Below are 18,251 nucleotides of genomic sequence, written 5' to 3'. Positions count from 1 at the left end.
TTTTTTTTTTTCATCATCAGTAAGTTAATATCAGTGTTGAATTTTATCAAATGCTTTTTCTGATTTTATTGAAATGATCATATAGTTTTTCTTCTTAATCTTTATTAATATGATGAATTACAGTGACTGATATTTCAGTATTAAATCACCTTTGCATTCCTGGGATAAAAACTACTTGATCGCAGTGTAATAACCTTTTCATACAACACTGGATTTGATTTGCTAACATATTGCTAAGAAACTTTGCAATTATTTCTATGAGTGATTTGACGATCTATTTTTCTTTTCCTGTGATAGCTTTCTCCAGTTTTGATGTTAGGGTAATTCCTCATAAAATGAGTTGGGAAGTATTTGTTTCTCTCTATTGAAGAGTTTGTGTAGAATTGATAATACTTATTCTTGAATGTGTGCTAGAATTCACTATTGAAGCCATCTGGGTCTGGAGTTTTGTTTGTGGGAAGGTTTTAAACTACAAACTTGGGCTTCCCTGGTGGCTCAGTGGTTGGGAGTCTGCCTGCCGATGCAGGGGACACGGGTTCGTGCCCCGGTCCGGGAAGATCCCACATGCTGCGGAGCGGCTGGGCCCATAAGCCATGGCCGCTGAGCCTGCGTGTCCGGAGCCTGTGCTCCGCAACGGGAGAGGCCACACACACACACACACACACACACACACACACACACACACACAAAATAATAATAATAATAAACTACAAACTTAATTTCTGTAGTAGATATAGGGAAATTTTCTGTTTGTTTTGAGTAAGCATTGGTAGTGTGTGTCTTTCAAGTAATTGTCCAGTTAATCTAAGTTGTTGAATATATTGGCATAAAGTTGTTAATCATATCCTCTGTTATCCTTTTAATGTCTATGGGATATGTAGTGATGCCTCCTCTTTCATTCTTGTTACTATATTTTTTCCAGTCAGTCTAGCTGGAAGTTTATCCATTTTGTTGTTCTTTTCAACTAGCTTTCTCAGTAAGCTTGATTTCATCATTTCAATATACATGGTAGCATTGTAGAGCGTATGTGTAATTTTTGGCTAGAAGAACCGGCTTTGATTTCTGAATCCTCTAGTTCATTACTGTAGAGGACTAGCCCTTAGTGTTTCTTAGCTTACTTTCATGTAAAATATTAGCATTTTATAATGGAATAGGGTTATTGTGAGCCTGTAATGAAATAATATACTATTTAAGCACTATATAAGTTGTAAAACATAATGTAAAAATATTTATTGCTCTTTGGTTATTACAGGTACTTAAATGTCCTTTCAATCTCCCATTTCATCAACCATTATCCTGATTTTATATTTTTTCCTGACTATTTTGTTACTAATCTTTTAAGTTAGTTTCTACCAATTGTGAAACAAAAATAGGAACGTTAAAAAAAAAACAAAACACTTTCAAGATGGAAGCAAATCATTTTACATATCAGTTTGTTAGTGTAGAGCATATATAATATGTATGTATATTGTGGTACTTAGCAGAGAAAACACTGTCACTGTCCCTAAGGGGATGAGGGTTATTTTATATGTAATAGTTCTACTTATACACATATGTATTTCTAATACATTTTACAGAGCTGTTGTTGACCTGACATCTGATAGATTTCAGTCTAAGGTATGGGGAAGAAGAGCAAAGTGTTTTGACTGAAACATAAGCAAGTTGCTGTTTTATATATAGAATTAACAAAGTTTAATTAAAACGGAATTAATAACTGTTTTAATAAATTGCCTGAATTGCCTCAGTAAGATGGCAGTTAATCCGTTTTTAGCCATTCGATCACCAATTACCTATTGGTATGCAATGCATTTTACACACACATACACACACAGAGAGATAATTTTATTTATATGTTAGTAGTAGTGTATGTTTGAATTGTTTTTGCTCAGGGGATATTGGTGGACTTACACTATCTCTTCCGCCTTTCCTGGTTTTTCCTGCATCACTCGTTTCCATAAGGGGTAATTTGGATCAAGAGTATATCCTTTGTAGAGGAGGAAGCAGGGAAGGAACTAGAACATTTATAACTATTATTTCATTTGAGTCATACAAGCTATATAAGATAAATGATATTATTGTTGTTACATCAGTTGAGAAAACTAAGTAAGCCTCTACAGTATAACATTGTTCAGAGTCTTAAAGTAGAGTCACAACCTGAACCAAAATTTGCCTGCGTTTCATTTAACAATGGATTGGCTAATTTTCAGACATGTTACTTCTGCTATTGAACTGCTGAAAAATTCAGATAGGAGCTGATTTTAAAACCCTTACCATTACAGTGTGTTTGATAATCTGCTTCTGGATGAGCATGAACCAGTGGCATCTTAGTAACAAGAGGGTACATACTGTTTGGACCACTGCTCATAGCAGTGGCTTTACGTGATTAAAATCATGATACAACTTACTTTCCCTCCAAAATAACCATATATGCTAGGCCTTCTGAATTGTATTTTATATTGTGGAGATGCCTTACTATGAGCCGGCTGCCTCTATATGAGCAATTTGGTAATACTTACAGAGAGTTAGTTGAATTCTGCAGTGATTAGTGTAAAGGTGAATGACAAATGTAGGATGGCATTTTACGTGCTCTGTGACCTTTATGGATATACTGTCTAGATTTGCTTTTCATGATTATGGTTATTTCTTGAATTTGCTTAATTTAAGAAATAGTACACTCTTCTATTGACTGAAATAGTTAACTGAAAGCATCCTATATGAACATCAAAATCATTTTTTCTGCAAATTGCAACAGATAAGAATATAAATTTTGGAGTCAGCTAGTCCAGGAGACAGTGAGGGATATAGATTTCAGGGTCCTATGGACTCATTGGACACAATGAGGGATACCCAATTGTGGATACCAGAATATTGTAGAAGGAAATACAGAGGAAATGTGAAGGCAGCTTAAATCCAAAATCATAGAGATAGCCCAAAGGTCATGCCATTATCGCCATGGGATTAGAAGGAAATATAAAGAGTCTAGAAAATGGGTGATCAGGCACAAACGGTTGGGGAGTAAATGGGTCTGGATTCCACATAAGGCAGTACTCTGCAAAGTTAGCTTTTGTGCCTTAAGGGAGAGTGTATGCATCAGTTAAACAGTTGGAAAAGGCTAGGAATACGATGTGCACTGTAAGAAGGAGCTGGTTGGTAGGTAACTGGAGCAGGAAGTTGAGACATACCCTCTAGAAATGGGAGAGTTCAGGTCCCTAAAACATTTTTTCTAGCCGTTACATATTGAAGACTATACTTCAGTAAAAAAATAATAAATTTAAAATACATATGTAATAAAAAAATAATTTTAAGAGAATGTCCTTGAGTAGAAGTAACTATCTTGTTGAAGAGATTGGCCATAATAAAGATCCTTATTTATCTATGAAATTTTTAGAAGTCCACAATGAAACTAAGAAAAATGCAGTCCTAGAGCCTCTCAGGTGTTTCATACCAGTTGTAGCAAGACCAAAGACTATTATTATTTCATTATCACTCAAGCTTATTAGCTTTTTCTTTTGTGAGATTTTTTTTGTTTTTCTGTTGTATTTTGGTTCACTAGTGTTTGCAACTGAATGCGATTTAGGACTCTCTCAGTCCTACTGTGGTGGAAGTGTAGTTCTGGAAAACATGAAGAACAGCTTGTCTCAAATTCTTTCCTGTATCTCTTAGTTTAATGCAGCGTGTAAGTTCCAATGTAGGGCTCAGTAGACCAGATGATAAGACTGATGATATAGAAAGTGCTAGGGCCACTGGTTGGAAGTAAGAGATCTCTTGGGCATGTGGAGTAATGGGGGAAAAGAGAAGGAATGGGCTGCACTCTGCGTGCTTATTAACGCCGCTATGATAGTGCTGTCATGGACTGCCGTGGCTGGTATGAAAGGGCACTTGGGTATGCTGGTTGTGGCCAGAGGTTGGAAACCATGAATCTGACCCTGTTCCAATTGTGTTCCACAGGCATTATGAGCAAATTAATATATTTGTTAAGCTATTATTATAATTCTATAGAATCACTTCACTTTTCAATGTCCTCAATAAATATTTCTCCTGTTTACCTTGGTACTCTGAAGCAGCTATAGTAAGTGAAGTCTAGTTTAGTGAAACTTATGGAGGTATTAACCAGCAGTAAACTTGGCAAGAATTGCATTTTGCTAGCAAACAAAAAAACAAAGTAAAATATTTCCCTTTTTAAAAAGTCGAAAAAAGGCTGTATTGACAATTAAAGTGCCTGGACTAATTGCTTAAATATTAAAATCTGAGAGGACATTGTATAGGAAAATTTTTATTCATTGTTAGGGTTTGAGTCTTCATTTGAAATGGTATGTGTGTTTATGTGTTTTTGTGTGTGTGTTTTCATTTTGTTTTTATTTATGCAGCAGGCGCTTTGCCACTTTGAGATTTTTCATTGATCACATATTATTTTCTATGTCTTAAGTCTCAATGCTGGGAGTATAAACTATATTTCTTACTCTTTGGGAACTCATTGGTAGACACAAAAGCAGCTTGTTAGAATAAGCTATTGTAGATTTAGGTACTAAGTGCTATGGAAAAACAATGAAAAGAGAAACTAGACTGGGGTGAAGTCCAGGAAAGCTTCACAGGAGAAGGAGATATTAGCCTGGTATTGAGGGTAATTGGGATCTTGTTGGAGGAAGTGTTTTGCACAGAAGTAGCATCATGTACAAAAAGGGGAGCTGTAACAGAACAGGTGGAACAGCTGCTGTGTTTAGATATACTTTGGAAAGTGGGGTAAGGTCCAAGAAGAGAATAAGATTGAAAGGGTTTGTTGGAGCCACAGTGTGTGTGAACAGCCTTGTATAACCTGAAGAAATTTAAACTTTATTTTATATGCAGAGGATTTTTATATGGAAGCTATATGTTATATTTGAGTAAGATCATTATCAGCAATACGAAGGATCTGTTTGGAGGAACAGATCAGTTATAAAATCATAAACGGGGGCTTCCCTCATGGCGCTGTGGTTAAGAATCTGCCCGCCAATGCAGGGGACACGGGTTCGAGCCCTGGTCCGGGAAGATCCCACATGCCGCGGAACAACTAAGCCCGTGCGCCACAACTACTGAGCCTGCGCTCTAGAGCCCTTGCACCACAACTACTGAAGCCCGCACACCTAGAGCCCGTGCTCTACAACAAGAGAAGCCACTGCAATGAGAAGCCCGTGCACCACAACCAAGAGTAGCCCCCACTCACCGCAACTAGAGAAAGCCTGCGCTCAGCAATGAAGACCCAACACAGCCAAAAATAAAATAAATAAATTTTTAAAAAATCATAAAGGGTACTTATCTTTTATGTGAAGGAATTTAGATATCTCACAGAAAGATAAGTAAATCCACTCAGATGTTTTTTGACTTCAAGTCAAGTAATATACCACTTTCTCATTTTTTCCTTAGAATGTCTAGATTTTTTTTTATTACTATTACCTACTGAATACTATATTATTCCTTTCCTACTTGTGAGTGGATTTGAATCGTTTTTGGTCATAAATTTCAATGGTTCAGTTTCTGAATGATAAATCTCTTACTTTAGTATTAATATCATTTCTTAATACTTATATTTCTTCAGTATTTATTCCATTAACTATTGCTTTTGGATTTGAAAATTCAGCTTTCTTTAATCAAGTGAAATATTACTGAAAACCTAACATAAACTATAGAAAACTGAAAATTCTGGAGCATATGTATAAGGGACTGTATATTGGTGAACTTGGAGGTGGACTTCTTGGAATACAGTCTGAACCATACTACGTAACTTAGATATGAAACTTGATTCATTGAATATTTGAAAATAATGCTTCTAGAGTCAACAAACAATATTAATAGATTATCTTAATATGATAATAGTTTCTATTTTTATATTTGTCCATGATTCTTTGATATTTATACCTTCATTGTTTTTTAATCTGTGGAAGCCATACTTGACCTTAGTTACTATTACATTTTCTTTAACTGATACTTTTGTATCTTTTTCCATTACCTTGTAGGCAATTGCATTGCCTCCTATTGCAAAGTGGCCTTATCAGAATGGCTTCACCCTAAACACTTGGTTTCGTATGGATCCATTAAATAACATTAATGTTGATAAGGATAAACCTTATCTTTATTGGTAAGTAATATATTTAATTTTAGTACTTTTGTCTTAAGCATTTCAATCTTGTAAATATGGAACAGTGTCAAGTGTCAAGGCAACATATTAAATAGAATAAGTAAATAAATAAATATATGTTAAAACTACAAAGATACAGTTATGTCAGTTTATTTTATTCACTTTTTGCTGTTGATTCTAGGCAACCTGCCTCACTATTTTTTCCCTCAATTACAGTTTAAGAGTCAAGGGTTACAGACCTCCTATCTCCAGTCTGCATAGTTCAATTGTGTGTTCTTAGTAAAAAAAAACAAAACAAAACAACAACAACAAACTCCTACCAGATTTCATTCACTTTGCTTTTTGACTTAACATGGTTCTGTGAGCATAATTAAGGTATGCTTTAAAAATATTGATTTTGGTAACCATGTGAGAAGTTATAATTAGATAAGATTAATTATTTGGTAGATAACTAACAGAATGGGTTCATCAACCCAACAATGGGTTGACCTGTAAGGACTCAGAACGTGATGATTTTAGTGTACCAATAATGCCAAGTAATAAGAACATAAAAGTTTCGTTTGTTATCTTACTATATGTACTAGGCATTATAAGTGCTTACATGTATTGCCTCATTTAATACTTGCAGTGCTCTGAAATAAGATTGCCTGAGTTTAAGTTCTGCCTTTACCATTTACTGTTTATTCTGTGCTTTGGTGTCTTCAACTGTAAAATGAGGATAATAATGGTACATATCACATAGGATTTAATGGTAGCATAATATTTAAAGTGCTTTTTGTACAATGACTGTTCAGAAATGTGAGTGTAGAAAAATGTGAGCTATTAATAACTTGTAAACTCTATTACAAAAGATTATATATGGATAGTAATGAGAAAGAGTTTTAACAAGCATCTGAACTTCCAAACATAAATGGGGATGAACTTCAGAAAGGTCATTTTGGGGGCTTCTCTGGTGGCGCAGTGGTTAAGAATCCTCCTGCCAATGCAGGGGACACGGGCTCCATCTCTGGTCCAGGAAGATCCCATATGCCGCAGAGCAACCAACCCTGTGTGCCGCAACTACTGAGCCTGTGCTCTAGAGCCCACGAGCCACAACTGCTGAAGCCCAGGTGCCTAGAGCCCATGCTCCGCAACAAGAGAAGCCACTGCAATGAGAAGCCTGCGCACCACAACGAAGAGTAGCCCCTGCTCGCTGCAACTAGAGAAAGCCCGCACGCAGCAACGAAGACCCAACACAGCCCAAAAAAAAGTCATCTCTGAATGCTCACTGTGCCATACAAGATATGATACCATTTACATAAGATCATATGTTGTGTACATTTAAAAAAAAAAAAGAAAGGTCATTTTGGGAGATCATATTTTTATTTCAATAATACTGTCATTTGTCAAAACATTTACAGGTTTTGTTCTTTTTTTTTTTTAATATATATTGTGATTGAATTCACAGCTGGAGGAGTGCTCCTCTAGAAGAAAATAACTATATTTCATAGTCACATCTTGTTTCTTTTTTTGAGTGCAAATGTATTCCTTTGCTTGATTACCTACGTTATTTATCAAAATTGGCCGTGACTTTTTTTTTTGGTAAAGTTGTAAGCTATTTTCAAAGATATAGTAGAATTAAAGAGCCAGTTGATTTTGAAAACATTAACTGTGTACATGATTTCTGTATTTGTTAATTCCAGGTGGTCATTGAAGGTATATGAAATCTACTTGGTAGGCTTTTGTTGGCTATTAATTTGTTTTTATGTATTTGTGATATTTTAAATTGAAATATTAAAAGGTTCTATAGTCTTCTATTTTCCCAATTTAAATGCCTTCTTTTAGTTGTTCTAAACTTTTCATGTTTTAGTCTTTATTTGGTACATGTAATACCCCTTCTACTCTATAGGGATATAAGTTTTATTTTTATAATTATGTTTTATATTATTTGTATAATACTAATCTTTAGATATCTTGTTCTTTGTCACAGAGGATATTACACTATTCTCAGTTTTCTTTGCAGTTTTCGTACTAGCAAAGGAGTTGGTTACTCTGCTCATTTCGTTGGCAATTGCCTGATAGTCACATCACTGAAGTCCAAAGGAAAAGGTTTTCAGCACTGTGTGAAGTATGATTTTCAACCACGCAAGGTAGGTATAAGTAAATTATTTATTGAGAATGACACAATTCACCAGTCCCACTCTCTTAAAACTCACCTATTATGACTTCTGTAATATTCTCTTTTATTGGTTTTCTCGTGACTCCTACTGCTTTCCTCTTATCCTTATCTGCATTTTCTTTCTACTTTTATATCTGACTTTTGACATAAAAAGATCAGGCTCCTGACCTCTCTCATTCTCTCTCTTGCTGTGATCTGTTGTATGGCATTCTTTCAGTGAACATTCAATATGTGTTTACTGAGTGCCAGACACTGTTTGTCGTAGGCACAGGAGATATGACAGTGAACAAAACAGACAGCATCCTTGCTTTTGTGAAGCTTATGTTTTTTTGGGAATTTTTATTCAGTTTTATGATAGCTTTCCTCCTCTATTCTTATTTCCAGAGCTTTATTCTTATATTCTCATCTCCCTGTGAGATATGGCCAAGTGAATGTCTTTCTGGCCCCGCAGCCTCAGAATGTGTAACATTGAATTTGCCATCCCAGTCCTATATCATTCATGTTCTTAAGTCCTCTGTTTTTTTTTTGTTTTTTTTTTTGCGGTACGCGGGCCTCTCACTGTTGTGGCCTCTCCAGTCGCGGAGCACAGGCTCCGGACGCGCAGGCTCAGCGGCCATGGCTCACGGGTCCAGCCGCTCCGCGGCATGTGGGATCTTCCCGGACTGGGCACGAACCTGTGTCCCCTGCATCGGCAGGCGGACTCTCAACCCCTGCGCCACCAGGGAAGCCCAAGTCCTCTGTTTTGATTAAGAGGCTACTGTCTTCATAGTAGTGGGGACTTGAGTCAGCTTCAGCCCCTCTTTGATCTTTGTATCAGTCAGTTAAATTTCCAAGTCCTATACTTAGTATTGCTAAAATATAGCTTTCACCTTTATAAAATTCTTTACATGTTGCTTAGATTCTTCATATTGCTCTCTTTTTATCTTGTATCCTCTGTCTCCTCCTCTTCCTCCTCCTGATTTATATTCCTGATCATATTATTTCACTGTTCAAACCAATCATTTACTTCTTACTTACTACAGAATAAATTAAAAATTTTAGCCTAGTCTTTCATGATTTGGATTTTATTTTCAGCTTTTTACTTAAACCTTTTATTTTGGCAAAACTGAGCTGATATACATGCTTCACTTTTTTATCTTTTCCTTTTCAAATGTTCGGTCTCTGGCCTGAAATACATTTACTTGTCCCCTTACTCTCAGCTCTAGGTCTTAAATCCCACCCCATTGTTATGTTCCATTTCACATAAGATTTCCGTGGAATCTGTCCCTGATTTGCCTTGCTTTGCTCCGCAGATACAGTCTCTCTTTCAGCATATTATTTCAGTATTTCTTATGGCTGTTATTTCTTTTAAACCTTTATTATTCATTTATATGTGTATTATTTAGTAACTATTGAGACTAAGCTATGTGTTAGATTCAATTTTGTATTTCCTCATATGCCTAATACAGAGTATTGAACTTGGTAGACTGTCAATGATATATGTTAGATAAATAAGTAAAATATGACTTTAACAACCAAAAACCGTTTTCTTTCCTAAAGGAGTAAGTTACATTTATTTGGACAGCTAATTTATATTGAGCAGTTTATTTCCCCGTAGTATGAAATAAATGGGGTATTACTATTGATACAGTGAGAAAAAGGGCATGCCTTGTTGTGGTCAGTGCTTCTTTGTAGGTAAGTATCCCAAGAACCTTTTCCATGTGGCAGTAAGAAGAAAAGTAGTCATGGCAATAAAGACCGAGCAATTTAGGTTGTTGCTATGTTATACACATTTAAAATCTAAAGCTTACTAGCCTTTTTTGTTGTTGTTTCAGCATAATAATGCATATTGCAAAGCTAAGTTAATTTTTGGAATTGTAGAGAATAGAGCAATATCCATGACCATTAAGAGAGATTTTATGCTTTTTGAAAAAGTGTTTTGCACAGGTTTAATGGAAAACACAGTTACTTCGAATGCCAACAACTGCCACATTCTTAGATCTTCATTCTGATCCTAAAATTTTGGTATATACTATATATAATTTATTTATAATATATTATTATATATAATTTGTGTATAGTATGTAAATGCACTATATAATATACAGAAATCATGCGGTATCTTTTAAATTTTCTGCACATCTATGAAAACAATATTAAAGTATTTCAACAATCATTATTCATTCAAAGATTATTCCAAGGCAAACTTTTATATGAGCTTTGTGACTTTAATTGTAGATCTGAGGAATTATGTTACTGTAATTATAATTCTACCTTCTTCTCTCCCTTTCCTCCTTTACCTCCTCCTCCTTCTCTTTTGCTCATCCTTTTCATCTCCCTTTTCTTTCCCCTTCTTCTCCTCTCCCTCCTCTCTCTTTTCTTATTCTTCTTCCTCCTTCTTCCTCTAACCTTATTTGGTTTAGGTAACAGAACCAGTTTTTAGACTAGAGATTCAAACTTCAGAGTAACTGGTTAGTGTATATGTGTGTATGCTGTCCTCCACTATGGATTTATAGATGATGAACTCCCTTTCTAAGTCTAATGTTAAACCTCCAGATTTGGTAATACAAAGACTTTTCTTGAGGGAGATTCAGCTGATCCTAGCAGCCCTGAATCTTGTTTCCTGAGATTGAAGGTTTCACTAAATTCAGCTTCTTAAGTAATGATGGCTTCAAGGAGAGGGATGTTGCTCTCCTGTTAATGTTTAGACACATGAAATATACCTTTGCTTAATATCCGCTAGAATATGGATATTCAGAGACCAAGTTGAAATGTACTTTTAAAAGTCTGTTTAAAGGTAAAGAATAACAAGAGAAAATGCAGAGAAACATGCAACTGTATCATTAGATATATAGATATAATTCACTCATTATCAGCTGGGGTTTACTAGAGAGATCTTTCTTTTGTTTACTGGACTCCATCTTCGTGTCACAGTAACGAAACATTTGAAAGTCCAGAGTCTAAAAAAACAAGGGACAGAAGTATAGTTCTCCATATATACACTAATATGTATAAGATGGATAACTAATAAGAACCTGCTGTATAAAAAAAATAAGAAGTATAGTTCTCCTTCCCACATGTTTAAGGCCTGGTCCCCCTTCCAGATTCAAGGGTCTTTCTTGGATATAGAGCAGTGATTTTGTTCACCTTCTTCAGGGCATACTCTACCCCTTATCCACAGGAACAACCATAACAGATTTGATGAGCCCATATAAGGTGGTGAGAATGCTTCATTTCTTTTTCTTTCCTTTTTGTTTGTTTTCTTGTTTGCTTATGATCCCATGTGTATTGTGCCACATACTGAAGAAAATATTATTTTGGATGGGGTTTTCAAATATATATTTTTATTTTTACATGAGTCTAATAAAAATCTTTCTCTTATGTAAGGGATAGTTTAATAATTATTTCTATTAAAGAACGTCAATTTAACAATAATTCATTAATATATACTTAGAAAATAGCTTAAAAGTAATGATTCTAAATAAATTTATACATTAGAATGGGAGTTATATTTTCTTGATACAAATCCCACTTTTTTTCATATAAATCTCATTGCCTCTCCTCTAGAAATTCTGATTTATTAGATTTGGGATGCTACCCAGACAGAGTTTGCCAAATGTGCCAAATTACTTAGAATTTTAGTGGAAGCTTGTTAGAAATACAGATTCATGGAATTACCATTTTCATGTCAGGAATATGAGTTTTTAACAAATGCTCTAGGTGATTTTTCTCATCGGACAAGTTTAAGAAACAGTGGTGTAAAGAGTATAAATAAGAAAACAGCGTCAAGTTAAGGATCAAATAAAACTGCCATTAACTAATAAAAAGCAATTTAACCCCTTTGTTCTCTCCCTCTCCCTTTCTTTCTCTCTCTGTCTTTACATTTTTCCCCTTTGAAAAATGCATTCCCAGTTATAGGTCTCTCTCTCTATATATATCTTGTTAGGAGCAGGATCAGGGAGTGATGTGGGTTTTGAAAGGCCTTCTGTAAAGATTTTTATAAATCTTGAAAATCATTAGTATTTGATTTTACTGTTTCATTATTCGAGATAACTCCATTTTTTATTTTTTTCCCTTTCTTTAGTTTTTTCAGGGTATACCCTAGCTAAGTTGTTATCCTGCCTAATAAGGGGTTTAGCTAGACTATCAAAAAGTGCTTTCCTAGTGGTACCACTTAACCAGATGTTTGACCTTGTGAAAGTGAATGTAAACAATTAGCACATTACCTACTATGTAGTAAATTTACTCAATACATGTTAGCTACAATTGATATTTGTATAAATATCATATTACATTTTTCTGATGAATTCTTAATATACATCCTTTTTTCTTGTTCCTGTTGTTGTATTTCTTGTATAGATCTATTTTTGAGTTTCAAACTAAATGTAGACCTCAACATACATGTATAGTATCAGTATGCATATATAATCTCCGAGTTTACTCCTGTTTCCTTTAGTCAAAAAATATCAAGTCAAAACTTGTGCTCTTTTGATTTAAAAAGGCACTTGTCTGTTATCTGTAGAGTATATCTTGATTTACTAAGGAAAGAGAATAGAAAGGTTAATTTTCCTATAAATAAGTATTATTCATTCTGAGATCAATTCATTCATTAAATTGTGTATTCATTTATTCACCCATTTAACCTTTAATGTTAGTGTTATGACCAAAAGCAAACTCTGTTTATAAATCCAAACTTAATTACCTGGCTAATAACTGGATAACTATATTAGTTATCTTAAGTTGATGGTACCACTACCCATTTAAGTGAAAAATTGGAAACCATCTTAGACTCCCCTTTTCTATATTAGCAGTTCCAGTCAGTTCTGTTAATTAGTTCCTGTCCCCGCTTTTTAAAATTACCAATGCCTTTGTCTTAGTGTAGGCTCCTATGGTTTTCTTACCTGGACCTTTGCTGTGATTTTCATTTATCTTCATCCACACTTGCCTAACTGCCCCACTTCCCTACTGCTGCCAGTTATGTTCCTAAACTATGGAGATGATCATTTCAGTTTCCTGCTCAAAATTCTTTAGTTATACCACATTATGCAAAAAGTAAAGGCCGATTACAAAAAGTGAACTCTGGGTCTCTTTATGATCTGGTCTTTGTCTATTTTGCCTACCACACCTGAACACTGAGAAAAGTTTTGTCAAACCACTGTGCTCCATGTACCATATTAAGTTTCTTCTGCCTGGAATGTTTCCCCCTTGTTTACTCAACTGTTCTATTCATCCTTCAAATTTAGTCTTAAGCTTTATTTTACTCTTTTAGTGAACTCTTCTCTGTTAGCCTTCCTTCTCTGTCTTTCCTTTCTACCTACCCTCAGTTAGTCATTACTTCTTTTGCTCCCATATGTGTAATTTAGATATTATCCATTGTTTTATAGTTGCTTTCATGTTTGTTTCTCTAATGAAACCTCCTTTAGGCTGTATATGTTACATTTCTTTATGTGCCTACGATCTGGGGGACACTTTCCATGAAGTAGGCCCACAGTAAATTCTTTGAATGAACGACTTTGAGGAGTAAATAATATCAATTTTATCAGAAAAAAATCCCATAATGAAGAAATAGTAGATAAAAAATAAATAGAAATATAGTCCGTGGTATCTTATTTATGGGTGTCAGATATGTATTAGGAACAGTTTTTCGTAATTTTCATATATTAAAATTGTCTTTGGGCAATATCTATCTATTAATAGATATTTATTTATGTCTGTTGTATTTAGACATTTAAAATTTCTAAAAATTTTATTCTAAAATATAAAGATTGTATCTCCTGTTTTACCCAGATAGCATTCTGGTTGAAATTTTTTAAACTCAATGAGTGTTAGAGAGGTAAATTTTAATTCTTATACATGTAAACTTCTATAAGATTTTTCTTAAATTTATTTTAAGCTCAGTTTCTTTATAATTTTATAATATTTAGAAACATGAGTCACTAAATGACCAACTTTGAAGATTTTCTTCTAATTTTAACCAGGGCCAACATATATGTTGCTTTCAGGTCAGGTGAAAGCCTCAGTTTGCAGTAAATTAAGGATGATCTAGAATAAAACAGCTTTAAAACAGACATGTTTTAGGGGTTAAGTGGTTTGACCTGACTTTTTTTTTTATGTAATTGAGGAAAAGTGTTGCTTGTATTACTGTCTTCTGTGAGTTGTTCAGTGCACTATTTTTATTTTCTAAATCAAAATGAATAAAATTGAATTCTGTTCAAAGTATTTCAGATACCTTGAAATGATTAATATTTTAGTGGTTAAGAATTACTCTTATGGCTTTATATTATGCAAAATATGTATGAAATAAATTGAATAGTGCTTTTAACTAATCTGAAGAACAAACTTTGTACTTTATATTTTTATGTTTTTGGGGAAAACTAGTCTAAATCTCTCTTAACTGATGAAAGCATAATTGTTTAAATATCTATAAATCATTTGTATTTTTCTGTAGCTTAGAAATAATATTTCTATATTATCTGCATTAGGCTATTAACTCCAAAGAGGCCAAGGATTAGATCCACAAATTGTTATAGAACTTAAATCATCTCATATGAAACTAGACTTTAAAATGCTTTTTGTTGACACTGGTAACTATAAAATGAGAGCTGAGTATAAACTCATTCCTTGATTCTTAATTAATAGTCGCACATTATTAAGTTAAATATAATTATTCCTGGATTTAATAATTCTAAATTGTGGAATTGAAATGATCTGAATCTTATTATAAATGTTAAATTTTTTTTCCTTGACAGATATCTCCTGACCATTCAATCCAAAGTAGAATCCTAGGTTATTCTTTCTCAGTTTACACTGTTCTTATCTCCCCACAGTAATCATCATGATTTTTAATTCTGTATTTGTTACTTGTCTAATGTATGGCTCTTCCACTGCTCCATAAATTCCAGAAGAGTTTGAACCTGTGGTCTGTCTGTAAAAACTGGGTATTTGCAGCGCCTGGCACAATGCAAATGTTATTAAATGAATGAGCATAAATATAATTGTATTTCCACAATTTTTGGATCTTGGTATAGTGGAAGGATGTCAGTCCAGAGCTGAAAGCATTCTTGCTCCATCTCCATCACACATTTATTCTTTATGAGTCATTTTTTTCGCCTGTAAAATGAGAAATGGGAAAGGGAATTTGAAAAAATGCTAGTGGATGATCATTAATATTCCTTCAAGCAATTTTTTGTAGTGTGGGATAAATGTTATGGTTGCTTTTAAACAGTAATAACTAAACATTACATATTGATATCCTAAATTTTTTTTCATTTAAGTGGTACATGATCAGCATTGTCCACATTTACAATCGATGGAGGAACAGTGAAATTCGGTGTTATGTTAATGGACAGCTGGTGTCCTATGGTGATATGGCTTGGCATGTTAACACAAATGATGTAAGTTTTTATTTATCTGTATTTTAATGTATTTGAGTGTTTGATCTATCACTGTTTATAGCATGAATTGAATAATAAAATAGTTTGGTAGAAACAATAGTTTTACTTAGAAATTTTTTTCTATTAAGTGAACTCTTGGTTTAATTTAGTATAATTAAATTGCTAAAAGATATGATTAATGATACAAAAAAAAAGGAAAATTGCTTGGCCAAATTATTAAGTATTAGGTCAAAAATATAAATGCAGTATTCTATTCTTTTCAGAATCTCAAGCGTTAAAAGTTGTGTCTTATACCTTATTTTGATGGGAAAGCAAGACCTTAAACAGAACGAATAAGTATAACATGCGACTATTATTTACTAGATAAATGGTGATAAATACTGCGTAGAAAAACTAAGTGGGAACAAATATAAAAGTGTAGGTATAGGGAAGGGAGAAGCCAGATGGTCCAGAGATGGTCTTAGTGAGAAGAGTGGAGGGAGAAAGTCATGTGAATATTTGGAGGAAATACCCTATTCAGTGGAAGCAGTGAGTGCAAAAGCTTTGAGGCAGAAGTAGAAAGTTTATCTTGGTTTTTACTTTTTTTTTAAGGTTTTTGTTTTTTTTTTTTAAAGACTCAAAACAAAAATCAAAGAAGAATCTGTGATGAAATGAGTTAGAGATTGCAGAGTTTGAAATATTTACTGTCTGTTCCTTTACAGAAACAGTTTGCTTGTTCTGTCCTAGAAACTCATAGTTGGGTCACAGTCAATAAATATTTATGAGAATGATTTTTTTCAGAATTAGAATATTCACATGAAATTCTGCTTCATATTTGCCCTCCAAAGGGGACAGTCTTTTCTATTGCAGAGTGATTTTGTTGATTGTCATGACTCTGTAGTCATATTTAAAAAGAGAAAGGGAGAAAAGACTGATTTTTCACTTAATTGCAATAATATTCCAAGAATTGGAGAGGCCTGGACAATAACACATATACACACGTACATTATGCAGTCAGTTCTTTTTCCTACACTTTTAATTAAAGATTGCGTATTTTATGAGGAGTGTCTTTGTTTCTACCTCATTCACAATTTTTTGGTTATTTTACTGAGGCAGCAAAGGGATTCCATACATATATAATGTCTTGCTTATCATTATTCCAGTGTAGAATAACCTGTGAGGTTGGGAGGACTGAACTGAACAGTGACTGCACTGGTCTGGATAGGTGGGGCCACGTATTAGGTGAGATTTAAGAAGTAGAGGTGGGAAGGGTTTTGTTAAGTGCGGTTTCTTAGGTGCTGAACTCCCCAGATGGAGAGCACTGTACCATCTGCTTTAGTCAGCAGATTTTGGTGATTATTGTTTATCTGCTTCTGCATAGTTCCTACTCATGTAAGAGAAGGAAGTGATTTTTCTTTGTGTCCTTAAGTTAGTGTAGAGAAATAGAGAAATGTATCCATAGTGGAGAAATTAGGTAGAACTTTTAAAATTCAGTCCAATGTGTTTATGGTTAAATTTGGAATAGTCATTATGTTGATTCAGATGACTTTCTGTGGACAATTACAAATAATTACTGTTTTAAAATTTATTTTACTTTTGTAAATAAATAGTTATAAGCCCTTTTGCTTTTAACCATAGAACTTGGAAAGTTGGTCAGGCGATTATTGAGTAGGTGGTTATTGTTTGTTTGCTTGCCCATAAATATGAAACATTTGACTGATTAACTTTCCCTAAAAAATCTTTAGTTGGTTTTTATTATTTAAATACTCCATAGAGTCTTAATTGTTGCTTTCTTCTGTTATTATTGTTATGCTTTATGGTATTCCTGACAATGAAGGCAGGTATCCTTAAATATTTTGTCATTACAAAGTAAAACATTTGATTTTTTTATGACTTTTTAAAACTAGAGCTATGACAAGTGCTTTCTCGGATCTTCAGAAACTGCTGATGCAAATAGGGTATTCTGTGGTCAACTTGGTGCCGTGTACGTGTTCAGTGAAGCCCTCAACCCTGCACAGATATTTGCAATTCATCAGTTAGGACCTGGATATAAGGTAGTAAAACCATCTTATTATAAATTCTATGGAAAGTTTTAGGTGTGAAATGTGATACAATGTAATATATAATGATAGACTTTCTTCAATGTGGTTTAAAAGTCATCTCTGTATTTTGGAACTGAGTTATTATTATATGTTTCATTTTGTTTCAAAGGTGCTTTTTCACTTTTTAAGTATTTTCCCTTCATGAACTTCTTTTATTCTTTAGAATGTTTTCTAATGTTGAAGCTGTGGCTTTTCTTGACATAATTCTGAAATAATAAATTTTATAAAACCATATTGCTTAATGTGGTATTTGAAATCTCAAATTTTGAAATATATAAATTATATTATGAACAATTGAAATGTTAGAAATAACTCGAAAAGAATAGTTAATTATTTAGAAGGAAAATGATGTAAAATATTACATGTAGCTGAAATTACTCAGTTTTAGCTTCTATTCTTGTTTGTCCTTTGCAGTAGGCAAGGAAGTGGGTACAGTAGTGCATATCCTAATTTTGCAAAACTAATTATTTAATGTGATTTATCATATCCTTCTGGTTTTTTGACTTTAAAAACAAAGATATATTTAA

The 18,251-nt window shown here is 33.8% G+C and overlaps 1 protein-coding gene across 5 annotated transcripts in view; it reads left to right on the top strand.

The window, feature by feature from the left end:
* NBEA (neurobeachin) overlaps nucleotides 1-18,251 on the top strand; it is a 618,768-nt gene that overhangs the window by 59,150 nt on the left and 541,367 nt on the right. For all 5 annotated transcript variants that reach the window (XM_029209906.1, XM_029209902.1, XM_029209901.1 and 2 more), the window contains exons 5-8: nucleotides 5,991-6,112; nucleotides 8,115-8,241; nucleotides 15,524-15,643; nucleotides 17,530-17,676. In XM_029209906.1, coding sequence (XP_029065739.1) covers nucleotides 5,991-6,112; nucleotides 8,115-8,241; nucleotides 15,524-15,643; nucleotides 17,530-17,676 — 516 coding nt within the window. The remainder of the gene's footprint in view (nucleotides 1-5,990; nucleotides 6,113-8,114; nucleotides 8,242-15,523; nucleotides 15,644-17,529; nucleotides 17,677-18,251) is intronic.

This window comes from Monodon monoceros, unplaced genomic scaffold (genome assembly GCF_005190385.1).
Source record: "Monodon monoceros isolate NGI ecotype Baffin Bay Population unplaced genomic scaffold, NGI_Narwhal_1 Super_Scaffold_8, whole genome shotgun sequence".
Lineage (NCBI taxonomy): Eukaryota > Metazoa > Chordata > Mammalia > Artiodactyla > Monodontidae > Monodon > Monodon monoceros.
Note: the sequence above shows the minus strand (reverse complement) of the source record. Positions and strands in the feature narration are given on the sequence as shown.